General features: G+C 70.6%; 5 protein-coding genes across 5 annotated transcripts; 4 read left to right on the top strand and 1 right to left on the bottom strand.

Moving 5' to 3' along the window:
• Window positions 1–22: 22 nt before the first annotated feature.
• On the top strand, window positions 23–1,880 carry LOC308527992 (ring finger protein-like). Its single transcript, XM_081103446.1, has one exon. The coding sequence runs from the start codon at window positions 239–241 to the stop codon at window positions 896–898; it is 660 nt and encodes a 219-aa protein (XP_080959572.1). The 5' UTR covers window positions 23–238; the 3' UTR covers window positions 899–1,880.
• A 580-nt stretch (window positions 1,881–2,460) lies between these two features.
• RNF208 (ring finger protein 208) lies at window positions 2,461–4,281 on the bottom strand. The gene is made up of 2 exons (XM_081104057.1): window positions 4,152–4,281; window positions 2,461–3,967 (listed from the first exon to the last, which is right to left on the bottom strand). Exon 2 carries the CDS (start codon window positions 3,439–3,441, stop codon window positions 2,641–2,643), a length of 801 nt encoding a protein of 266 aa, XP_080960183.1. The 5' UTR covers window positions 3,442–3,967; window positions 4,152–4,281; the 3' UTR covers window positions 2,461–2,640.
• A 1,685-nt stretch (window positions 4,282–5,966) lies between these two features.
• CYSRT1 (cysteine rich tail 1) lies at window positions 5,967–8,025 on the top strand. The gene is made up of 2 exons (XM_081103866.1): window positions 5,967–7,095; window positions 7,360–8,025. The coding sequence occupies exons 1-2, from the start codon at window positions 6,999–7,001 to the stop codon at window positions 7,779–7,781; spliced, it is 519 nt and encodes a 172-aa protein (XP_080959992.1). The 5' UTR covers window positions 5,967–6,998; the 3' UTR covers window positions 7,782–8,025.
• Window positions 8,026–9,957: 1,932 nt separating this feature from the next.
• RNF224 (ring finger protein 224) lies at window positions 9,958–10,428 on the top strand (the record flags this gene model as incomplete). Its single annotated transcript, XM_081103850.1, has 1 exon — window positions 9,958–10,428. One exon carries the CDS (start codon window positions 9,958–9,960, stop codon window positions 10,426–10,428), a length of 471 nt encoding a protein of 156 aa, XP_080959976.1.
• Window positions 10,429–12,718: 2,290 nt separating this feature from the next.
• Window positions 12,719–16,997, top strand: SLC34A3 (solute carrier family 34 member 3; the record flags this gene model as incomplete). The annotated part of the gene is made up of 12 exons (XM_081103817.1): window positions 12,719–12,803; window positions 13,018–13,107; window positions 13,463–13,591; window positions 13,669–13,812; window positions 13,880–13,991; window positions 14,069–14,264; window positions 14,409–14,498; window positions 14,590–14,677; window positions 14,762–14,929; window positions 15,029–15,145; window positions 15,218–15,342; window positions 16,424–16,997. 12 exons carry the CDS (start codon window positions 12,719–12,721, stop codon window positions 16,886–16,888), a joined length of 1,809 nt encoding a protein of 602 aa, XP_080959943.1. The 3' UTR covers window positions 16,889–16,997.
• Window positions 16,998–20,159: the final 3,162 nt, after the last annotated feature.

The raw sequence follows: 20,159 nt of genomic DNA, 5'->3' as shown, positions 1-20,159 counted from the left end.
AGGGAGTCCACTTCCCGTCGGGGCGAGGAACCCAAGGAGGCAGTGGCTGCTGCAAGGTCAGTGCCAGTCCACAGTGACCTTCACGGCCCCACCCCCCACTGCCGCCCTGGGGTCCCACTCCCCCCATCCTGACTCCTGCCCCGGGGACCCTACTCATGGCCCCACTGACCTCAGCTCAGGGCTCCCCCATCCGCCTTCAGCCTGCCCGGGTCCTGAGCACCTGGACCCACTGTGCCAAATGCTGGCAGAGGAAAGGGTGGATGGCCAGGCCCTGGGGACCCCTGGGGGTGCCCGGTCTCCGGACAGCGAGCCCCTGCTGGGGACCACAGCGGCAGCCCACCCCTGGGCTGGGCCCACAGGGGAGGAGGAAGAGGAGGAGGAGGAGTGCCCCATCTGCACAGAGCCCTACGGGCCTGGTGGGCACCGCCTGGCCCTGCTGAACTGTGGCCACAGCCTGTGCTCGGGCTGCCTGCACCAGCTGCTGGGCTCGGCCCCCAGCGCCGACCTAGGCCGCGTGCGCTGCCCGCTGTGTCGCCAGAAGACGCCCATGCTGGAGTGGGAGATCTGCCGGCTGCAGGAGGAGCTGTTGCAGGCCGACGGGCCCCCGCGGCCCCCGAGCCCGGCGCCCCCCGCACCACCCCGCCGGGGCCGGGGGCCCTGGGCCTCCCTGGAGCACCACTACCAACTGCGCTTCCTGGCGGGGCCTGTGGGCGTCCAGGGCTGCCTGCCCTTCCTCCCTTGCCCGCCCTGCCTGGGTGCCCGGCTCTGGGCCCTGCGGGAACGGGGCCCCTGCACCCGCCGCCTGGTGCTGCTGAGCCTGCTGGGGCTGCTGCTGGTCTTCACGCCACTCATGCTGCTGGGGCTGCTCTTCGTGCTGCTGGACCGCTCCGGCCACTGAGCCTCTGCCCCTGCACCGCCTGGAGGCGCCGGCCGGCCCCGTCCTGCGGGCCTGGGGCCTGGGGCCTGGGGCCTGGGGCCTGGGGCCTGGGCTGGAGGAGCACCTTGCCCTGAGCTGATGACCAAGCGAAGGATCCAAGGCTGACCAGGCCTAGCCTTCAGTCAAGACCCAAGACTGGGCCCAGGGTCACCCAGGAGCCTCTGCAGCCCCTGACTCCAGACCACCTGCTGTCCAGACAGCAGCCCGTGGGGCCCAAGGACAGGGCTGGAGAGGATCATGGCCAGGGCCCCAAGCTCCCCTCAGGGACAGGCACCATGCTGACGGCCTCCCCCACCGCACCCAGCATGTCTGCGAGAGGCTGAGGACACACGTGAACAGCGCCTGGCAGTGCGTCCGTTCCTTGGAGAGGGTGGGGCCCTGGCAGGGGCTGCCCGTGTCCCAGATAAGAGCCCATGTGTGTTCCCTGAAGGTCAGGGCAGCCGAGAAGAGAGGCCCCTGCTCTGCACACTCAGCCCACAAAGGGCCTCCTTGCCAGCCAGCTCGGGACCCAAGGGGGCGCCACGCATGGCCAGGGCGGGCACATGCCCCCAACGACAAGGGACAGAGGCCCAGCCAGGCCCTGGTGCTGGAGCGCGGTGCGAGCCCCCCCCCCCCCCGGCGGCAGCCCGTGCTGTCGAGCCGGGGCCTTCGCCTGAAGGACGGACCCAGCCAGTCCCAGCACCGCCTCACGGGCTTGGTGACGTGCTGTGCACGGCGCCTGCCCGGGAAACGCTTCTCAATAAACAGCCGCTGCCGCCAGTGCCGCCCTCCGTGCCCTTGTCCCGTCCAGCGGCCCTGCTACGCCCAAGCGTCCTCCAAACCCAGGTCGTGCCAGGGCCAGACTGGAGCTCCTAGGTCAGTGATGGCGAACCTATCACGCATGTCAGAGGTGACACGCAAACTCATTGTTTTGGTTGATTTTTCTTTGTTCAATGGCATTTAAATATATAAAATAAATATCAAAAATATAAGTCTTTGTTTTACTATGGTTGCAAATATCAAAAAATTTCTGTGTGACACGGCACCAGAGTTAAGTTAGGGTTTTCTAAATGCTGACACGCCGAGCTCTAAAGGTTCGCCATCGCTGTCCTAGGTCCTTGTTCCCTTCCACCGTCTTGGCCAGAAATGCCCACCCTGGTCAGCCTGGCTCAGAGCCCTTCCCACATGACCTCAGAGGGTCAGGCGGTCCCCCACCTGGCCACCCCACGGCCAGTGGCTACTGCACACTAAGCGTCCTCTCCGCCCAGCTGGGCCCGTTCTGCACACCTGCCCGCACGTCCCTGCCTGGCGCACGCAGGCAGCTGGCTCGGCACGGTGTGTGAGACGGTCACACGTACGCACACGCACACGCACACAGCCAGGCCGTCACCTGAGCGGCATGCCTGGCCCAGCTTGGCCAGGGAGCGGAGCAGGCTGACACCACGCGGTGCTGGGCCGCCCCGTCTGGGCTGCACTCCCTGGTGCCCACCCTGGCCCTGCGTGTAGGCCACAGCAGCGGCTGCAGGCCAGGGACAAGATGCAAACTTTGGCAGAGTTTTAATGGCAAAGTTGTTGCAGCGACAATGCCACACAGGTGGGGGCCAGAAGCTGTGTCGGGTGAGGGGACAGGGAGTATGGGGCAGGGCCGGTCCCTGAAGCTGCAGCGCGAGGACCGACCGCAGGCGGTGGCAGGGACGGCGGGCGGGCGGGCAGGCGGGCGGGCACTACATGATGGAGCAGGCGGACAGCGGGTTCCGCACGTGGCAAGTGCAGGCGGCCCCGCAGTACTGCCGGAAGGTCTGGTAGCAGCTGCCCTCGGGCTCACCCCCCCACTGACCACCAGACGGGGCGGTCAGCGCCTCGGGCGGCAGGCGGCTTAAGATGGACGTGTTGACGGCCAGCGCGGCCAAGCCGTAGTCGGTGAAGAGCACAGTCTCGCGGCGGCAGGTGGGGCAGGAGATGAACTTGTACTTGGGGCAGGACTCGTAGAGGATCTGCAGGCACTGCTCGCACACGGAGTGCAGGCAGGACAGCACGCGGGGCCGCCGCTGCGTGACGTTGTACGTGTGCCCGCAGGTGGGACACTCCAGGGGCTCCCCGGCGGCGGGTGACGGCACGGTGGGGGGCCCCGAGGCCGTGGGGCCAGGCGCCCGCATCACATACTGATTCACGATGACCTCGTCCACGGGCGCCACGCGGGGAAAGCCCAGCTCCGCGCTGCCCTTGCGGGGCCGGCGTGGCAGGGGCGGGGTGCGGGACGCCCCCTCCAAGGCAGGCATGTCCCCCCCACATGCCTGGTTGACGATGATCTCCGTGTCTGAGGGCCAGGCGCGCTTGGGTGCCAGAGCTGGGGTGGGCCGGGGCGCAGGTGCAAAGCAGGGGGCGGCCGCCTGCAGCTCAGGGAACTTCTCGGGGTGGACGATCTTCATGGCCTCCATCTTGAGGATGACATGGGGGCCCTTCAGGCAGGACATGAGGAGGCCCGGCCAGCCGCTGCCCGCCTCGGGCCCAGGGTCAGCCGGCATCCGGCTGTCTCCAGTCAGACAGGGTGTTAAGGTGGGAGGGGGCGTTGGGTGGGGCCGGGGGGGAGGAGCAGGGGCAGCATCCTGGTCCCGCCAGGCCTGGTGGGGACCCCGGCCTCCCCGAGGACTCTTGGGGGCGATTGGCGAGAGCTGGGGGGGCAGGGCCCCTCCCGGTGGCCACAGTGGCTTCTCCGGCCCAGTCCGGGGAGGAGGAGGAAGGGGTGGGGGGGGTGGGGGCCGGCAGGGGCAGAGGGGTGCGGGAGGCTGCCTGGGGCTGCAGGTCCGGCCCAGGGCCTCACCCAGGGTCTCCAGCGGCGGAGGCCCGCGAGGGGGTTTGGGGTGGGCTCTCCGTGCAGCCGCGGTCAGCAGCGCCCCGGCTGGGCCATCCGGGCAGGCGGGGGCTAGGTGGGCCCCATGGCTCCAGGGCAGGGTGCCCACGGAAGGCAGGTAGCCGGGGCCCTGGCTGCGGGCGGGCCCGGGCCGCAGGCTCGGCGGTGGCGGGAGCGGGGAGGCCGGGACCAGGCCCGAGCTGCAGGTGAGAGACAGCGTGAGCGCAGCGCCCGCCGCCCTCGCCCGGCACAAAGACCCGGCGCCCGACCTCTGACCCTGACCCTCTCCGGGCGCGGAGCCCCCCCCCCCGCCCCAGTCCCGCCCCCGGCCGCGCGGCGGGAGGGCGAGTGGCGCCCGGGGCCGCCCGCCGCGCCCGCTCTCACCTGCCCCAGCCTGGCGTCCCGAGCCGCGCGCCGCCGCGGAGGTTGTCTCAAAGGCAGGCCCGAGTGCGGCGCCCCCGCCTCGGCCCGGCGGCTCCGGCGGCTCCGGCGGCTCCGGCGGCGACCTGGGGCGATGGCGCGGCCGCGGCGGCTCCCGGGGGCGCGGGGAGCGGGCTCAGCGCGGCGCGGCGGCGGCAGGTGCGTGCGGAGCGTGGCGCGCTCTGCGGCGGAGGCGCGGGGACCGCAGTGCGCGCGGCGCCCGCCTGCGCCCGCAGCGCCACCCCCCGCCTGGGGACCCGCGCGGGGTCCGCGGGGCGGGGCCAGCCAGGCTCTCGGCCGCCCCTCGATTCGCCGAGGGCCCGGCGCCCGCTCCCGGGGTCACCCCTCGCCCGCGCACCGCGTGCGGGTGCCAGTCCTGCGTCGCCCCTCCTCCAGTCCCCCCGCCGCGTCCCCGCCTGGCGGACCGGAGTCCTAGCCAAGCCTCCCGCCCGGACCCCCATGGCGAAGGGAGATCTGTTCTCAGCCCAGGCCTCGGGGCCGGGGGGTGGGGGGCGAGGAGACGGGGGGGGGAGGAGCGGGGCCCAGGGGTGGTCCCCGGAAAGCTGGTTCCAGCTCAGCCTGGGGCCGCCTGTGGCCCCCGCCCCCCGAGGCAGGCTCTCTGCTTGTCCCTCCGCTCAGGCCCCGGTGAGCGCCCTGGGGTCCCGCTCCAGGTGCACCCGCACCTGCCCAGCGCTGCAGGCTGAGGGCAGTGCGGCCTAGAGGGGGCAGGGGGGCAGGTACCGAAGGAGTGGGCGGGGGAGGGCCAGCTGGGAGAAGTCCCCCAGGCCAGGACGCTGGACAGGTGTGTGGGTGAGGGCGGGGTATGTGGACGGTCAAACAGCTGGACAGACGACACACACCTCCCCAGGGCGGGTGGCCTTCCGCATCCCTCGGGCGGCACGTGCACGTGCCGGCCGTCATCCGCTGAGTGCTCGCCTGACCCCACCCCGCGGGAGCCCCATTCCTTTCTGCTTCCTCCCCAGGCCGGCTTCCCTGTTCCCCGTGGGCCTGGGGGGGGGCCGCCCTCGGTGGCAGGGAGGACAGCGGACCGCACGCAGGCGCTTGCCGCCCCGTGGCCGCGCTGGGCCTGCCTCTGACCTGGACGGCCCCAGCCCCTTCGGGCCACAGGCACCTCCGCGTGGGCCAGGCCGCACCTGGGTGCCCAGGTCCTCAGGGCAACGCGCCCAGAGGTCGGTGCTCCCGGAGAGGAGCCCCGTGGGCACATCAGGCTGGAGGAGGGCCCCGGGGGCCCGGGGAGGGACTTGGCGGCCAGTGTCTAGGCCTCAGTTCCGGTCAGGCCGCAGGAGCAGGTGTGGGAGGGGCGGGACGGCCTCAGGGGGCTCTGGCCTGAGCGGGAGCCAGGAGGCAGCGGGGCCAGTGGACACGTGCGAGCCCAGCCTCTGCCTCGGACTCCACGCACCTGCCCTACAGACCCGCGGGGCGCGCACAGCCCAGGCCCCGCCCCCGCCAGAGGCCCCGCCCCCAGGAGCGAGGCCCCGCCCCGTCCAAGCCCCGCCGGAACCGCCCGCGTCCGCGCCTCGCGAGCTCCGCGGTTCAGAGCTGGGGCGGCCCCAGGCGGGTTCGGAACGGTCCGGGCCCAGCAGACCCCGAACCGGGTCTTTAAGGAAACCCTCGAGCGCGGAGGCTTCTGGGGAATGAAGTTCCCACCGGCCGCCTCCGGCCTGTGTCGCGCATGCGGGATGGCCGCCTCGCCGCGGAGGCGGGGCCTGCAGGAGCGGGGGGCGGAGCTTGCGGCGCCTGCGCACGGGCCTCCTATCTGGGCCGGGGAAGTTCAAGGCCGCGGGCCTGGTCCCCTCGGGATCGGATGCTGCATCGGGAGAGCTCGTGTCCCGACCGGTCCGACCGGCCCCACGCAGGCCTCCCTGGCCCCTGGGCCACGTCTGATCTGATCCCGCCCTTCCTGGGGGTTCCCCCGGCCACCGAGGACTGGGAGTGCGGGTCCAGGCCGCACCCCACTGCGCCGGGTCCCCCAGGGGCAGCTGGCCCGTCCTGGGGTTCACAGTGTTGCCCTCTGTTGTCACCCCCGCACCCAGCCACCTTGCATGGCATGTGCTCAGTGCCACCTTCCAGACGAGGCGGGAGGGGTTCGAGGGCCGAGGGGGGCGCTGGAGCGGGACTCGGGGCCCCAGACCCCTTCCCGCAGAGGGACCCTGGTCTCAGCAGGGAACTAGAATGTCACTGGGGGTAGGAAGCGCGCGTCGCCAGTTGCAAGATAAGTTTTATCAGCAAAAGTGTGTAAATCAATTTTTTTATCAGTTAAAATAAAAGGCAAGCCTCTGAGTCGGGGCGGGCGCCTTCTCCCGAGGAGCCATTTGGTATTTATGACGTCCTGCGCGGCCACACAGATCACCAGCTGAGGAACTGGCCGCTCTGTCCGCTCAGACATGTCAGTAACTCCCCCTAACGCCGCGCCAGGGCCGGACCGAGTGGCCTCGCGGCGCCCACGGCCCACGGCCGGACGCTCCCCACCGCTGCCCTCCGGAGCCCACGCCTCCACCAGCTCGGGACTCGCCGGGGCAGAGGCTGTGCTGCACCGAAAAGCAGGGGCTCTGAGGGCGAGTGCCGGCCACCTGCCCCTGGGGCCGGAGGATGACCCCAGCTCCCCTCCTGGCCTCCTCCCTGGGCCCAGCACGTGCCTGGCATGTGTCGAGGCTGAGTCACCCCGGCTGGCCGTGCCCCTCAGAGCCCGGGCCGTGGCCACCGCCCCCGAAAAGGAAGGGTGGGTGCCCGCTATGCTGGAGGAGCTCGAGCCTCCTGGGAACTCGGGAACCCCATTTTTGAGGCCCGCCCATGGCCCCGCCCCTCCCCAGGAGGGAAAAGGAGCCGCCAGCCGCTCAGCTCACAGGCACTGGGAGGACCAGAGGACAGACTGCGGTTGCCACTCCAGGTGGGTCCTGGGCCCTCCCTGCTCTGGGGCACCCCGGTAGGGCCAGCTCTGCTGTGTCTCCAGACCCCCCCCTACCCTTTCCCAGCTCCCCCAGGGGACTGCCACTTGGGGGCGGCTGGAGACGGGCCCCCACGCTTGCTGCAGCCCAGGCACGCACACGCTGACACGCAGGCCTGGCACCCGGGCATCTCCACAGCCTGGCTTTCCCTGGGTGGGCACTGTCCCTCCACCCGAGCCAACAGTCTGCTCTGCCCACCCTGCCAGGCCGGGCCATGGACCCCCACGAGATGGCGGTCAAGAACCCCTACACCCACATCAGCATCCCCCGGGCTCACCTGCGGCCGGACCTGGAGCAGCAGCTGGGGGCAGCCCCCTGCTCCTCAGAGCTGCAGCCTCTGTCTGGGGGTGCCTGCGCCCTGGAGCCCGGCCGCCTCCTGCAGCCCATCGAGGGGGCCAAAGGCGCCAAGGGGGCCAAGGGGGCCGCCCCTGTCCAGGGCCAGCTGTCCTGGCAGCAGCCTGGCAACCCCTACTGCAGCGGGCGCCCGGCGGGACTGACCTACACTGGCCTGCCACCCATCGGGCGCGGCGACGACATCGCCCACCACTGCTGCTGCTTCCCCTGCTGCTCCTGCTGCCACTGCCCGCGCTTCTGCCGCTGCCACAGCTGCTGCTGCGTCGTCTCCTAGCCGCCCCCCCGGGCTGTGTCTGCTCCAGCGGCCCTGGCAGCGCATGGACATTTGAGGCACCCGCTGGGCCATCAACATGGGTGCCGGCCACCTCCACTCTAGACAGGGACACCTGCGTGCCACCCAGGCCAGCAGCTCAGCTCGGGCCTCTGGAAAGGGGGCCCTGGGCACTGGCGTGTGGCAGCCGGGTACCCCGACCCCTCCCTCAAGGCCCGAGCCGGGTAATAAAGCAGAGTGCGCTTTCTTCAGGTGATTCCTTTCCGGGAGGGGACCCCAGGATGGAAGGCACACAGCCTGGGGGCAGGGAAGCCACGGCCTCAAGGCTCTGACCTGCATTGCAGGTCACGGGTCTGCCCTGAGTGTGTCCCCGGCCCTGGCCAGGCCTGGGTTCAAGCGAGGACACGCCTCAGTCTGTGGGTCCGACAGGAGGCCGTGCATGGAATCTGGGGAACGCAGCCCCAAGAAGGCCCCCAGGAGGAGGACCCGGCTGGTGGGAAGGAGGGGGTGGGACTGGTGCTGGCAGGTTCTGGGAGTGGGAGCTCAGGCAGCCAGGACCGAGCCCTGCTTGCCACTGTGAGTCACAGCCCTACCTCCGCGGGCATTCTTCTTCCCACGAAACATCCAATTCCTGCACATCTGCCCTGGGGCGCCAGGCCATGCCACTCCGCCCTGTCCAGACTCCAGGGCCTGGCTTCCCCGAGGAGGCGGGCCGCAAAGGTGCTGGCTGGGGGAGGCCCTGCGGAGTCCCTGTCGTCGTCCAGCCCCCCAACCCCCCCCACCCCGTCTGCAGGCAGCACAGCATGCCTGTTGGAGGGCGTGCGGGCAGCTCCGCGGCGAAGCCTGGCATTGCTTCACTGCGGGGTGAGGCCAGGATGCCGGGGCGAGGAGTCAGCGGAGGCCGGCACCCAGCACCCCGATGTTTCCGGGGCTGGGCGGAGGGCTGAGGGAGGAAGTCGAGCTGGCCCCGCAGGACGGACAGGTCCTGTGCCGGCCTGACCCATGGTGACTGGCCACATGGGTGTGGACAGACATGTCACTGGCCTGACTGTGCGGGAACGCGGGGTGCCAGACTCCTGGCCCCTGCCCCACGGCTGGCCCCCACCCAGGCCAGCCCCAGAAACCTGTCGGGTCAGTGCAAGAGGCTGCACATGCCAGAGTGATGGGGGCGAGGGGCCCTCTGGCCTTTGGCTTCCTCCCATCCAGGAGGAGGGGGTCTTGGGGGTCCTGACCTGTCTCAGCCTTTCTCTGCGCACCCCCTTCTGCCGTGTCTGTGTCCCAGTCCCTAGGGGGCCCCGGCGGCGGTGGCCCTGATGGGAGTGTCCAGGGCTGCCTCTGGGTGTCCATGTGTCTTTGTGGGGACCCCCTTGGGGCCTTTCGGGACGGGACACCACCCCAGGATGAGGGCCGGCATGAACACGCTGGCCCCATGGACACGCATCCTCGCACTGTGATTGAACTGGGCGGAGCAGGGCCCCCAGGGCTCTGGGCCAGTGGGGTCCTGGCAGGCTTCCTGGAGGAGGAGATGCTTGAATGGAGATGAACAGGCCCCATCAGGTTAAGACCAGGAAGCTGCTCTAGCTGGGAGGGGAGTGTGAGAGGGAGAGTGTGAGGATGGGGCAGGGAGGGGGTCTGGGCGGAGCAGGTGGGAAGATGGGCCTGGAGGAGCAGCAAAGCCAGGCCTGGGCTGGGGGTTCGTGGAGCTGGGTCTGGGCACGAAGGGGGGGGCGGGGCAGGTGGGGGGGCCGGTGGATCCAGTTGCAGGTGCTTTGTGGCTGAAAGGGGAGCCCGCCCGCCACAGCCACCACCTGCCTTCCTGCTGACTCGGCTCGGCAGTAACGTGAGCCCTGGAGGCAGCCGCAGGGCGCCCTGGGTCCCCCCACCCCCGGCCACCCTCAGGCCGGCACAGTCGCCCCGCAGAGCGAATGCAGGTAGGAGGCCTGGGCCCTGGCAGGCTGGGTGGTGGGGCCTGGGGCCCGGCAGGAGGGCCACGGGAAAGGGTCAGGCAGCCGGACCGGACACTGGCCCCGGGGACCCAGGCTGCAGCCGGACCCCGGCGTCTGCAGCGGCCTGGGCTCCTGTCCTCTGGGGTGGGCTCCCCGTGCCAGGGCCCAGACCGGGCAGGACGGGGGCAGAGGCAGGTGGGGTGGCTGTCAGCTCCCCGCACGCCTCCCCCAGGATGCTGCAGCCAGAGGGTCCCCCGGCCTCGGAGGAGGGGACAGCTGCTGGGATCCGGCGAGGCGACTGCATCATCTGCTACTCGGCCTACGACCTGGCCGGGCGCCTGCCCCGCCGCCTGTACTGCGGCCACACCTTCTGCCAGGCGTGCGTGCGGAGGCTGGACGCGCCCGTCCACGAGCAGCGCTGGATCCCCTGCCCGCAGTGCCGCCAGAGCACCCCCACGCCCCGCGGAGGGGTGGCCATGCTGGACCTGGACCTGGCCGCCTTCCTGGCCATCAAGGCCGAGCGGGAGCCGCCCCGCGTGGAGCCCCGGCCCCCTGTGCCCCTCAAAGGCGGCCCCGCGGTCACTCGGCAGCCCGCCGTGCTCTGCACCCCCCTGGGCCCCCAGCCCCGCTTCCCCCAGCCCAGCTGCTGCTGCTGGGGCTGCGGCCACCTCTGCTGGGCGCCCCCGGGCAGCCCCGGGGTCTGAGCTCCGGCCACAGCGGCCCCTGGGACCGGGTGGCGGCTGCTGGCAGGGCGCTGGCCTCGGACCCTCCGCTGGGGCGCAGCCCGCCCAGAACAGCCTGGGGACCCAAGGCCCCGGGTGCCGCCCCCCACGGACACCTGGGCCACAGCCTGAGGCCGGGGGCTGTGGCCACAGGACCGTGAGGCTCGGCAGGCATGGTGACTGCCCGGCCCATCCGCAGGGATCCCAGGCCCCGAGCTGGCCTGGGTGCAGGGGTGGGGGCTGCTGTCGGAGTCCGTAGCCCCGCCCAGACCTAACTCAGCTCGGAGGGTCTGCTGGGCATCCCGGGCCCCATGCCCGGCCCTGCTGAGCGCGCCTCTCCTCCCTGACCCCTCCCGGAGGTCCCAGCGGGCGTGGAGGGAGGGCCACCCCCAGCGTCCCTGGCCCTCAAGGGAGTCTGTGGAGTTTTCACTCAACAAGCTCATTGAACCCCCTGCCCCGTGTCTGTTCCGTGAGGGGAGTCCCTGCTGGGACAGTGTCGGAGGAGAGGGCCAGGTCCAGGCCCAGAGAGGGCGGGCACCTGCCCGAGGTCACACAGCACAGCAGGCCCACGCCCACCCCGGGCCTTGCCTGGCCCTCAGCTGCCTTCTGCCCCCCAGTGGCCACACACAGACCCGGTGGAGGGGCCACAGCAGCTGCTGGCGGCTATGGGCCCAGACACCCCCAGGCTGGGCGACCACATTCCCACACCCCCGCCCGGGGGAGGAGCTGCACGCGGAGCCCCGGGAGGCACGCCAGGCGCCCCGGGTGCTGGGTGGCAGGCAGGCAGGGGCGGGACACGGGAATCTGCTGAGAAGACTCAGAAACCTGCTCCGCTCCTGGGCAAAGTCCCCCAGCTCGGGGATTGGTGGGCAGGGCAGGTGCGGGGCAGCAGGCCCCTGGGGAGGCCTGGCCTGGGGGAGCTGAAGGGGAGTGACCCCAAGAGGAGGCACCCCACAAGCAAAGGGGCCTGTCAGGGCTCAGCTGTGGAGAGAGGGTTGGGCCAGGCCTCGGGGTCCATGCGGGGTCGGGTGGAGAGCCGGGCCAGAGCATGGCCTTGGGGGTGCCCTCCCGCCTCCCTCCACTTGCAGTTGGGGAGCTGACACCCTAACCGTTGCTGGCCACCCCGGACCCAGCCTGCAGAGAGCTCTGCCCAGCCCGGCCCGAGCCAGATCTGAACCGATGACCCCAGGCCGGCCCTCCCCACCCGACTAGTACAAAGGGCTTCCCTCCCACCATCTGCCGGGCAGGGACAAGCCGACCCAGATAAGGTCTGAGGGCGCCGGCAGACCTCCCCAGGCCCCCGGGCCCCCCAGCCAGCACCCAGCACACCGCTCCGTCCCGGGCGGGCAGTGTCCCCGTCACAGTGTCACCCGGGCACCGGCTTGTGGAGGGCCAGCACGAAGGGCCAGTCCGGCCACACGATGCCCTGGGCCTGGCTCGGGGGACAGTGGGACCCGGACCAGGCCGGTGCCTGGGCTCGGCGGGGTACCCCCGGGGGCCTCGCTCCTGGGTAAACATTAATGCGGCTCAGCCCACGGCAGGTCATGTGGGCGCCCAGTGGATCTTTGACCTGCGGCTGAGCCCGCCCGTGTCTCCTCCCCACAGGCGCCCCTCACCACCCACACAGGTAGGAGCCTCGAGGACAGGAGGGGCGCGGGGAACACGGGAGCCGGGGCTGGGGGACCTCCAGGACAGGGACCGGCCCGTGTGCCAGCAGGAGGGAGGGTGACCGAGCCCCCCAGGACCGGGCCTGGGGAAGGGGGAGTTGAGGCGGAGAGCTGGGTGGGGGCCTCAGACCCCGCGGGCTGAGGGGGAGCCCGGGGCGGAGCGGGCACGGACGCTCCCTGCCCTGCCCCCTCCTCGGGGGTGGGGCCCTTATCGAGAGGAGATGGCACCGTTTGGTATCAGATGCCAAAGTCTAAGTCATCGCCATGGCCTCGGTGACACCTGGCAGAAGAGGTCCCGGGTTCCAGGCTCCCAGCCACTTCCGGCCGAGCCTCAACACCCTCTGCCCTGGGCCACCCGCCAGGCCTGCTGCCAGCCGGACAGCGAGGGAGCCGGCCGCAGGGCTCAACTCTGCCCCGAACTGAACTGGGCTTCCTGACAGCCGCCTGAGGTCACTATAGCCATCGGGGTGGGGCGGGCACGGGAGGTCACCCCGGCCAGCAGGACCCAGGGGCCTGGGGGGGGGGCGTAGAGGGAAGAGGGGGTCTGACCTGCCTTCCCCCCGCAGATCCGGGCTTGGGCCTGGGTCTGTCCCTGCCCGGAATCCATGCGGAGCTCTCTCCCCGGTGGCCAGGTCAGCCCCCCGACTCTGGACACGGTTGGGCTGGTGGACCAGAGTCTAGGAAACACAGGTATCAGGGCCCAGCCCTGGACCCACGGCTCTGGGGAGGCGGGAGGGGCTCAGGACGACCCTGGTCAGGGCCCTCTTCCTTCCCACTTCCTGCCTCTGTCCCTCACCCCAGGCCCCTGTGCATGGCCTTCCCCACCCCCACCCGCCCCCACCTGGGGGTGAACAGGACACAGCTCGGTCCCTGGCTCGACCTGCCCCTGCCCCCGCCCCTGCAGGGACCTCCAGCCCTGCCCCCGCCATGGAGGAGGGGCCCGCGGACCCCTGGGCCCTGCCCCAGCTGAAGGACACGGGCCAGTCCTGGAAAGGTAGGTCAGGAGGTGCCCGGGAACCGGCCGTGTGGGGCTGTGCGCCCAGGGTCTGAGCAGGGAGAGGGCCCTGGGGAGGGAGAGCAGGGAGGGGGTTTGTCCAACAGGAAACCCATCCCGCAGACCAGCACCCCAGGGACCCTCGTCCCTGCACTCAGCTGCCTTCCTGCCCAGTGAGGGACCCTCTTCCCCCTCTTGCTGGCAGCGAGGCTGTAGGGAGGCCCGGGGCTGTCTGCTTGGCCATTCTGCAAAGGAGCAGGGAGGGGGGTTGCCCAGCCCTGCCCGGGTCGGGGGAGGTGGGGGGCTGGCAGGCAGGGCGGACGGGCTGGCTGTGGAACCCGTCCTGTGTCCGCAGAGCTCAGCGTGGCCGGCAGGGTCCGGCAGGTGCTGCTGGGCTTCCTCAAGGCCTGCGGGCTCCTGGGCAGCCTCTACCTCTTTGTCTGCTCCCTGGACATCCTCAGCTCTGCCTTCCAGCTGCTGGGCAGTGAGTGGCCAGAGGGGCGGCCTGGGGGGGGGCGGCAGCCAGGCCTGGGCCTCAGCGCCCCTCTCTCCCGGGCACAGGCAAGGTGGCCGGGGACATCTTCAAGGACAACGTGGTGCTGTCCAACCCCGTGGCCGGGCTGGTCATCGGGGTGCTGGTCACGGTGCTGGTCCAGAGCTCGAGCACGTCCTCCTCCATCGTGGTCAGCATGGTGGCCTCCAGCTGTGAGTGCCCTCCTGTCCCGGGTGGGGGTCGGGGGGGGCACGGGAGGCTGACATGCGCCCCCCACAGTGCTGCGCGTCCGGGAATCCGTGCCCATCATCATGGGCGTCAACGTGGGCACATCCATCACCAGCACCCTGGTCTCCATGGCGCAGTCGGGGGACCGGGATGAGTTCCGGAGGTGAGTGGCCGGGAGGGCGGGGCCGGGGCCGCCCTGGAGCCAGCCTTAGCTGACCCCGCCGCCCCCCACGGCTGCAGGGCCTTCGGGGGCTCCGCGGTGCACGGCATCTTCAACTGGCTCACGGTGCTGATCCTGCTGCCGCTGGAGACTGCCGTGGCCCCGCTGGAGAGGCTCAGCGAGCTGGCCCTGCAGGCCGTCAGCCTGCAGCCCGGGACACAGGCGCCCGACATCCTCAAGGTGCTGACGCAGCCGCTCACCCACCTCATCGTGCAGGTGTGGATGGGCTGCCCTCGGAGGCCCTGTGGGCCCCGGCCTGGGCGGAGGGGACAGAGGAGGGGGCTCTGGGTCCTGCCATGGTGTGAGCTCCCGGCAAGTTCCTGAGAGTTCAGCTCAGGGTCGCGACCCCTCTGTCTGCAGTTGGACACTGACGCGATTGCCAACAGCGCCACGCACAACGCCACCAACAGCAGCCTCATCAAGCATTGGTGTGGCGCCAGGGAGCCCACGGTGAGGTGCCTCTGCCCTGCCCTCCGCCCGCCCAGCGGCCCAGCCCCGCAGCTCCGAGCCCGCCCTGAGCCCGCCCTGCCTGTGCCCGCAGAGCCCAGGAAACAGCAGCGACTGCGGGACGGCGACCTCAGGCCCCTGCCCTGAGACGAATGGGTCAACCACCAGGGAGCAGCTGCCCTGTGAGGCCTGGACCCACCCCAGCCCCCACCCCCCGCAAGGGCCATGGCGCCCGCTCACCCTCCGCTCCCCTGCCCCGCCGCCAGGCCACCACCTGTTCTCGGGCACGGCGCTCTCGGACCTGGCCGTGGGCCTCATCCTGCTGGCCGGCTCCCTGCTCGTGCTCTGCTCCTGCCTGGTGCTCATCGTCAAGCTGCTCAACTCCGTGCTGCGTGGCCGCATCGCCCAGGCCGTGCGGACCGTCATCAACGCCGGTGGGTGGTGGGTGCGTGGACCGGACAAGGGCCCACGGCGGGGCGCGGGCGAGGCTGAGAGGCCGGGCGGGGGGTGACCGCGCTTCCCCCCCCCCCCAGACTTCCCCTTCCCGTTCGGCTGGCTCAGCGGCTACCTGGCCATCTTGGTGGGCGCCGGCATGACCTTCGTGCTGCAGAGCAGCAGCGTCTTCACGGCCGCGATCGTGCCGCTCATGGGTGAGCGCCGGCCGGCACCCGGGTGGGCGTGGGGCGTGGACGTGGCCCCGCCGTGACCTCCTGCTCCTCCAGGGGTCGGGGTGATCAGCCTGGAGCGGGCCTACCCCCTCTTACTGGGCTCCAACATCGGCACCACCACCACGGCTCTGCTGGCCGCCCTGGCCAGCCCCCCAAAAATGCTGTCCAGCGCTCTCCAGGTACTGCCCCCCGTCCTTCCCCTCCCGGCACCCCAGTCCCCACAGCCAGCCCTGCACACAGGAAGCTGAGGCCTGCCCCGCGCTGGCCACGGCTCCAGCTCTCCGGGACCCACCTCCATCAGCCTGCCCAGGCCAGCTGCCATCTCCTTGGGCCCCAGGGACCCGATAGGCATCTCAGGGACCCCCCAGTCCCGCTTCTCCTCCCCTGCTACCTTGTGCAGTGCTGGGGTGTCCTCTGCACCTTTCTCTCTGTCCCCCCCTCCCCACCCTGTGCCCGGGCTCTGTTCCTTCCAGGCCTCCTGGCCCTGCATGGCTGGAGCCCCCTATTCCACCACCTCCAGATGTGCCCCCATCACCTACACCCAACAGGTCCCCCGGATGACACGCTGTGCCCCTGAGAGGCACGCCCCCCTGTGCTGGGCACTGCAGGCCTCCAGGAAGCACCCCCTGGCCCCAGCTCTGCCCTGTCCCCCGTCCCATCCAGTCCTGCTTTCTCTCAGGGTCCACTGCTCCGGCCGAGTGTCCCTCCTCCCTGCCCCCACCTGGGGGCCCAGACAGGCAGCTCCGAATGTCCTGTTTTGCTGGGCTGCTGCCCACTGGAGGCGAGAAGCCCAGGCCCCCGCCACCTCCCACCTGTCCACTCGGACCCGCCAGTGCGGGCCCTGCTCCGCCTCCCTCCAGGGAGCCCTCCAGACGGTGCCCACCAGCTCGGCTCCTCAGTCCAGCAGCCCCTGGATGGGGGGTGGCGGGCGGGGCCCTGCACCTCCCCTCACAGCAGCCCGGCCAGAGCCCAGGGCTGGTGGCCAAGCCCCCCGAGGGATGAGGGTCACTGGGCACCAGGCATGGGCAAGCTATGCAGCCGGGGGAAGGGAGTGGGAGCCATGCAGGTGCCCCCCAAAAGCGGGGGCAGTGCAGGAGGCGCATGCCCACACCTGGCTGGACCCTGCCCTCCCAGGTGGCCCGTCTCCGCCCAGGAGCAGGACCCCAGGCTGACTTGGGACTCAGCACCATTGGGGGGGGGGCAGGCAGCCTGGGGGGCCAGGGGACCCGAGTCACGTCCCTGCCTGCCCCCCGCCCCCAGGTGGCCTTCATCCACTTCTTCTTCAACGTGGCTGGCATTCTGCTGTGGTACGTGGTGCCCGTCCTGCGCCTGCCCATCCCGCTGGCCAAGCACTTCGGGGACCTGACGGCGCGCTACCGCTGGGTGGCGGTGGCCTACCTGCTGCTCAGCTTCCTGCTGCTGCCGCTGGCCACCTTCGGGCTCTCGCTGGCGGGGCCCGCGGTGCTGGCCGGCGTCGCGGGGCCGGTGGCGGCGCTGCTGCTCCTGGTCGCGCTGATCAACGTGCTGCAGCGGCGGCGGCCGGCCTGGCTGCCGCGCGCCCTGCGCTCCTGGGCCTGGCTGCCCCGCTGGCTGCGCTCCCTGGAGCCGTGGGACCGCCTCGTGGGCCGCTGCTGCCCCTGCCGGGCCTGCACCCCCCCGCCCGCCGCCGCCAAGGAGGCGCACTGCTACGAGAACCCCGAGGTCCTGGCCTCCCAGCGGCTGTGAGCGGGGAGGGGTCCCCGCCCCGCACTGCGCGCGGGGCGCCCGGGGGTCCCGTAGCTGCGGACTTGGAGTCAGCGGGCTCGCCTTCTCCGCAAATAAACGCCTGGGACCCGAGTGTGGGTGTCTTCTCTCCCCGACGGCCCTGCCGGGCCCCCTGCCCCCTCCCTTGGGGAGCGGGGGGGGGGGCGGGGGGAGCAGCGTCTTTGCGGCCCCCTAGCGGCCGGGCCGCGGAGGAGCTGGTGTGGACGCGCAGGGGGCCCCCCGCCCCGGGCTGGAACCCCTTCTCTCGCGGCCGCGGGGGACAGCAGACACCAAGGAGCGGCCGGGAGCGTGAAGGCTCCCCGGGGTCCGGGGCGATCTGAGGTCCCGGGAGGCTGGGCCCTGCCAGGCGGGTGCGGGGAGGGGCGGCCGGTTCCCACGCCCGCCGCCTGGAGGAGGCGCGCGGGGAGGGGCGCAGGCAGCCCTCCGCCGTCCAGCCCCACGAGCCGCCCAGCCCGCAGGTGTGCAGGGCAGTGAGGTGGGGACCGGTGACCCCGAGGCGTCCCGCCCCCGCCCCCCGGTTCTGCTTTTCTCGCTCCAGGCGGGGCGGGGCGGGGCGCCGGGCGGAGAGGGAGCAGGGCTGCGGGCAGGGCCCCCGGGACGGCCTTGCGCGTCGCGGGGTGGCGCAGCCCGAGACCTAACCGGAAGCAGGCGCAGCGCCCGCCCGGGCTCCACCCGCAATGGGAGCGCCCCTGCCCCGGCGGGAGGCGGGCGCTGCGCCCCTCACCTGGGGCGGCACCTGCCGGGAGGGGCTGTGCCCTCGGGGCTCCCTGCCCTCCCCGCGGCGGCGCGTCCGGTTGCCACACAGGAAGGTCTGTCTGCGGGCGGCTGTCACCAGACACCGGGGAGGCGCCTGGGCCTCCTGCCCCTCCAGCCTGCCCCCCAGCCCCCAGCGGAAAGGAAGCTTCGCGAAGTCCGGCCCTCGCCCTCGCCCCCAGCCCGTGCACTGCGCGGGGAGAGCCGGGTCAGAGTCGGCTGCTGGGGCCGGTCCCGCTCCCGGTCCAGGAGTGCTGCTGGGACTGGGGGGGGGTGGGCGTGGTCAGGAAGATGGGGGAGGCCCATGGCCCAGGCCCATCGTTACTTTATTGTCACTGAATTTTTTAATTTATTGATTTGAGGGGGGAGGGGGAGAGAGAAACATCGATTTGTTCCAGTTACTGATGCACTCATTGGTTACTTCTTTATGTATATTATATTGATTCCAGGGAGGAAGGGAGAGAGAGAGAAGCATCAGTGATGAGAAAGAATCATCGATTGGCTGCCTCCTGCACGCCCCCTACTGGGGATCTAGCCGGAAACCGGGCCTGTGCCCTTGGCGGGAATCGAACTTGGGACCCTTCAGTCCGCAGACTGATGCTCTATCCACTGAGCCAAGCCGGCCAGGGCTCGTTGGTTACTCTCGTGTGTGCCCTGACCAGGGATCAAACCCCAAACCTTGGTGTATGAGGACCACGCTCTAACCAGCTGAGCTCCCGGCCAGGGCCAGCCATTGTTACTTACGGTCCAGTCCTTTTCTGGCCCTCAGGTTCCCTCACACCGCCCCCCCCATGTCCCTCAAGTCCTCTGTCCCTCACCCCCTTCCATGGAGCCCTGGCCCCCTCCTCCAACAAGCTCCTCGGCCTCCTGAGCCTGGGTGCACCCCACCAAGGGGAGTGGCCTCTATTCTGGAAGCCATGGGGGGCCTGGTGGGAGCATGACCCCTGGAGCAGGCTTGTGCACCCCAGTTTGGCTTCCCCCCACTTCTGTGACCCCAGGACACTCCTTTGGGTCTTCTCTTAGCCTCACAGTCCCTCTGATGGAAGTCCCCTGGGGAGAGGCAGGCCTGGCCAGCTCCCCGGGGCGATGGGGAGGCAGTCAGGGGGAAGACAGTGCCCCCTGCACCTCTCCTTCCGGGGCAGGTGAGGCCACCCACAAAGGCTGACCGCCAGGTCCTTTGAGGCCACAAACGACTGTCTGCCTGCTGCCCCGCCAAGAGGTAACACACCCTCCCACTGGGACCATGGCCACCAGGAGACAAAGACACCCCTGTGGATGTCTCCACAGCTGCTGGCTGCCGGGGGCCGGGCGCCCCGCACTCCCACGGCCCCGCCGGGTCCCCCGTGCCCGGCCTCCCCCCTGGCCACAGGCCCCCACCGGCTCAAGGCTCCGCACCGTGGCAGGAACACCCTTGGCAGAGGGAGGGACCTGCAGAGCCCACCAGCCCCGCCACTGCAGCAGCCAGAGTCCTCAGGCTCAGGCCTAAGGACCACAGGGAGGGTCCCTCTTCCTGGACGGGGCAATGGGAGGGGCAAGGCAAACGACCTGGTGCCAGGAAGAGCTTGGGGCTCACTCCTGGGCGGGCGACACACCACTCCTTTGTTCCCCTAAAGTGGGGGTGCCAAACTGAGCTGCTAGCCCTGTGGGCACTGGCCAGAGGGAGCCTTTCCCAGTGGGGTCTCAGGCCACGCAGCCTGGGGAAGGCTTTGCCCGGCTCACGGGGGGTGCGGGGGGGGGGGGGAGATCTGAACGCCTCCCTTTCTCAGTGGCCTCCCTGCTGCACAGCCAGGGCCGGCCACGCTGCTGGGAGGTAAGCTGGCTACTTGGCAGGGCACCGGGAGGACCCAGGGTCCAGGCAGTGACCCTGCACACCTCACATGCCATGGCTTGTGGTCAACAGAAGCCCAGCCCACCTTCCTGGCCTGTTTGTGGGGACAGGCCTAGTCTGAGGCCCCCGTGGCCTGACTGCCCTTCAACAGGGGTGAATCCCACTAGAATAGTCATCAGCTTTCCAGGTGTGTCCGCCCAGGGTCCTGGTCTCTACTGATGGATGCGGCCAGGGGGTCATTAGTCAGTGACACTGGTTGGCATCAGCTAGGGCAGTGGTTCTCAACCTTCTGGCCCTTTAAATACAGTTTTTCATGTTGTGACCCCCAACCATACAATTATTTTCGTTGCTACCTCATCACTGTCATGTTGCCACTGCTAGGAATCGTCATGTAAATATCTGATCTGCAGGACGGTCTTAGGCGACTCCTGTGAAAGGGTCGTTTGACCGCCAAAGGGGTCGCGACCCACAGGTTGAGAACCGCTGGGCCTGGTGCCTGCAGGGCTGAGCAGCCAGCTGCAGACCCCTCCCCCGGGGACGCTCGGGGTGATGCCCCATGGGCCGCCTGTCCCAACGGCCGACCCACAGAGGAAGCTGCTGCAGGGAACAGTGTGATCCCACAGCGTGCCACGACTTCCTGCCTGCTGTGTG

This window comes from Myotis nattereri, assembly GCF_964212035.1.
Source record: "Myotis nattereri genome assembly, chromosome: 12".
Taxonomy (NCBI): Eukaryota; Metazoa; Chordata; class Mammalia; order Chiroptera; family Vespertilionidae; genus Myotis; species Myotis nattereri.
The sequence above is the reverse complement of the archived record's forward strand: the minus strand, read 5'-3'. Positions and strand labels throughout refer to the sequence as shown.

Coding starts and splice junctions, on each gene's coding strand:
- LOC308527992 (XM_081103446.1), top strand. CDS start 239: ATGCTGGCAGAGGAAAGGGTGGATGGCCAGGCCCTGGGGACCCCTGGG.
- CYSRT1 (XM_081103866.1), top strand. CDS start 6,999: ATGGCCCCGCCCCTCCCCAGGAGGGAAAAGGAGCCGCCAGCCGCTCAG. Junction 7,096..7,359: donor GACTGCGGTTGCCACTCCAG/GTGGGTCCTGGG, acceptor CCACCCTGCCAG/GCCGGGCCATGGACCCCCAC.
- RNF208 (XM_081104057.1), bottom strand. CDS start 3,441: ATGCCGGCTGACCCTGGGCCCGAGGCGGGCAGCGGCTGGCCGGGCCTC.